At 42.8% G+C, this 3,053-nt stretch overlaps 1 protein-coding gene across 1 annotated transcript; it reads left to right on the forward strand.

Annotated features, from left to right (window-relative positions):
- On the forward strand, positions 182-2,324 carry LOC107623655 (H/ACA ribonucleoprotein complex subunit 4). Its single transcript, XM_016326002.2, has one exon. The coding sequence runs from the start codon at positions 279-281 to the stop codon at positions 2,016-2,018; it is 1,740 nt and encodes a 579-aa protein (XP_016181488.1). The 5' UTR covers positions 182-278; the 3' UTR covers positions 2,019-2,324.

A 3,053-nucleotide genomic window follows, 5' to 3' on the forward strand; every position in this document is an offset into this window, starting at 1 on the left:
AACCTTAAAAAAAAAAAAAAGAAAAACAGTATCTTTACAGGTGCAAAACCCTTTTTTTTGTTATGGGCTATAAGCCCAAAATAGTGTGGAAAAATGGTTTTTGGGCCTAAAGCAGAAGAAAAAGCCCATGATATCCCTAAACCCTAAAGAGTTTCCTGAAGCAGTATCTTCCACCCTACAAAAACCTCCATTTCCATCACCAAAACCCTACACCTCCTTCCTCCACTTCATTCACCTCACTCTGCCTACACTCTACAAAACCCTAATCCCCAACAACCATGACGGAGCTCGACCATTCTCTCTCCGAGAAGAAAAAGAAGAAGAACAAGAAGCACACCGATGACGACACCACAACCACCACCACCACAGACACCACCGTCGCCACCGCCGCTGACTTCATGATCAAGCCGCAGAGTTTCACCCCAACCCTCGACACATCACAATGGCCAATCCTCCTCAAGAACTACGACCGCCTCAACGTCCGTACAGGTCACTACACTCCGATCCCATCCGGTTACTCTCCGTTGAAGCGCCCCCTCCCCGATTACCTCAAATACGGCGTTCTCAACCTCGATAAGCCCGCCAACCCTTCCTCCCACGAGGTCGTCGCCTGGATCAAGCGCATTCTTCGTGTCGAAAAAACCGGCCACAGCGGAACCCTAGACCCTAAGGTCACCGGAAATTTGATCGTCTGCATCGACCGCGCAACGCGATTGGTGAAATCGCAGCAGGGCGCAGGTAAGGAGTATGTGTGCGTCGCCCGGCTCCACTCCGCCGTCCCTGGTGACTCGACTCGAGTTGCCAGGGCTCTGGAGACTCTGACGGGCGCTGTGTTCCAGCGCCCGCCGCTTATCTCCGCCGTTAAGAGGCAGCTTAGGATTAGAACTATTTATGAGAGTAAGTTGCTTGAGTATGATCCAGATAGGCATTTGGTTGTGTTTTGGATTTCTTGTGAGGCTGGGACTTATGTTAGGACAATGTGTGTTCATTTGGGTTTGATTCTTGGTGTTGGTGGCCATATGCAAGAGCTTAGGAGGGTTAGGTCTGGGATCATGGGGGAGAAGGATAACATGGTTACTATGCATGATGTCATGGATGCTCAGTGGGTTTATGATAATTATAGAGATGAGAGTTATTTGAGGAGGGTTGTTATGCCGCTCGAGGTGCTACTGACTAGTTATAAGAGGCTTGTTGTTAAGGATTCAGCTGTTAATGCGATTTGTTATGGTGCCAAGCTGATGATTCCTGGTTTGTTGAGGTTTGAGAATGATATTGAGGTTGGGGAGGAGGTTGTGTTGATGACAACGAAGGGAGAGGCTATTGCGTTGGGGATTGCGGAGATGACAACTGCGGTGATGGCAACTTGTGATCATGGTGTGGTTGCGAAGATTAAGAGGGTGGTTATGGATCGGGATACCTACCCGAGGAAATGGGGGTTGGGCCCGAGGGCTTCGATGAAGAAGAAGTTGATTGCAGAGGGGAAGCTTGATAAGCATGGGAAGCCGAATGAGAAGACACCGCAAGAGTGGATGAGGAATCTGGTTTTGCCAACAGGTGGGGACAGCATAATTGCCGGAATGGCTGCTTCGGTTGAGGCAGATGGAGAGGGGAAAAAGAGGAAAGCTGCGGAGGCCGATGGTAGCCCTGCGGCTGTTACTGCTAAGAAGGCTAAAGTTGAGGAAGTTGAGAAGGTTGAAGTGGAAGAGAAGGTGAAGGTTAAGAAGGTGAAGGAGGATGTTGTGGATATTGAGGTCGAGAAGAAGGAGAAGAAGAAAAAGAAGAAGAAGGATAAGGAGAATGAAGTGGCATCTTCAGATGAGGAGAAAACTGACAAAGAGAAGAAAAAGAAACACAAAGAAAAGGAAGAAGCTACTTCACCGGAGAAAGATAAATCTGAGAAGAAGAAAAAGAAGAAGGACAAGCATGCTGAGGAAAATGGAAAGGATGGTAGTGATGCTGACAGAAGCGAGAAGAAGAAGCATAAAAAGAAGAAAAATAAAGATGCAGATGAAGAATAGGCAGCAGATATGTACTTAGGAAGTTTGGTTGGTTAATCACTTCTCTCTGTTGTCCATCTTCCAAAAAATTTTCCCAGTTTGCATTTAGGATATGCACTTTATCTTTAATACCTTGATGTTATTGGTAGTCTTTTTAGCCTTTCGTCAATAGTTATGTTTCAGAAAATTTGTGGTATGCTTATATGTACTCTGGTTAACTCTGTATTGTGTTTTTGAATGAGCATCCACTAATGGTTATATTGGCTGGCGAATATCTGTAGGAACTTCAAATTTAAATTGTTTTGATTTATCATGATTCATGATTGACCTATTTCAGGGCCCGAATTTTCCTGCACTGTTTTATTGATTGACATGAGATGTTCCTGTTTGATGTTCACTTCATTATTGTGGCTCACATGTTGTTTTGTGAACATGGTTGTAAATCCTTTTTCTTCCAAGAACTACTTTTCTCCAAGAATTAATTGTGTTCCTTTTGTTCCCGTTTCGATATAATATACTTCTTCACATTGACAATAATCAGTAGCAGTGTGTTACATTGAATATGATGCTTCAGGAATTTGTTTCCACTGCCATAAGTAATTCTCTATTATGTGGCCTCAAATTACCTGATGGAAATCTGGAAATCTGTAATTCTCTATTATGTGTGCTGCAATTATTTACGTTGTTTTGATGGAAATCTGTAAGTATTTGCAAACACCTTATGAAAATCTTAAAAAATATTCTTTTGGCCATCGTAGTACTATTATAGTATTATCTCTTCCATTTGCTGACATGAGATCTTCCAGGTGTGTGTGTTCATTCCAAATGTGTCTGTCATACCCATTTTTGGATTGACGCACTTGCATTTCTCCTTTTTGGTTCAAGGTTTTGGATGAAGTCATTACCCATTGTAGAAAAAGAGTAAAAAGTATAAACAGCTATGGTCTATGGGGTCTATGGGTTACTCAGAGATTTTAGATTTTCATTGGTTTTATTCTCAATGTGTATTTTATATTTTAATATGTATTTTATATGAGTAATTAATTTTGTAACTAT

This window comes from Arachis ipaensis, chromosome B02 (genome assembly GCF_000816755.2).
Source record: "Arachis ipaensis cultivar K30076 chromosome B02, Araip1.1, whole genome shotgun sequence".
Lineage (NCBI taxonomy): Eukaryota > Viridiplantae > Streptophyta > Magnoliopsida > Fabales > Fabaceae > Arachis > Arachis ipaensis.

What these genes read in the sequence shown, in the direction of transcription:
- LOC107623655 (XM_016326002.2), top strand. Translation starts at nt 279, where the DNA reads ATGACGGAGCTCGACCATTCTCTCTCCGAGAAGAAAAAGAAGAAGAAC.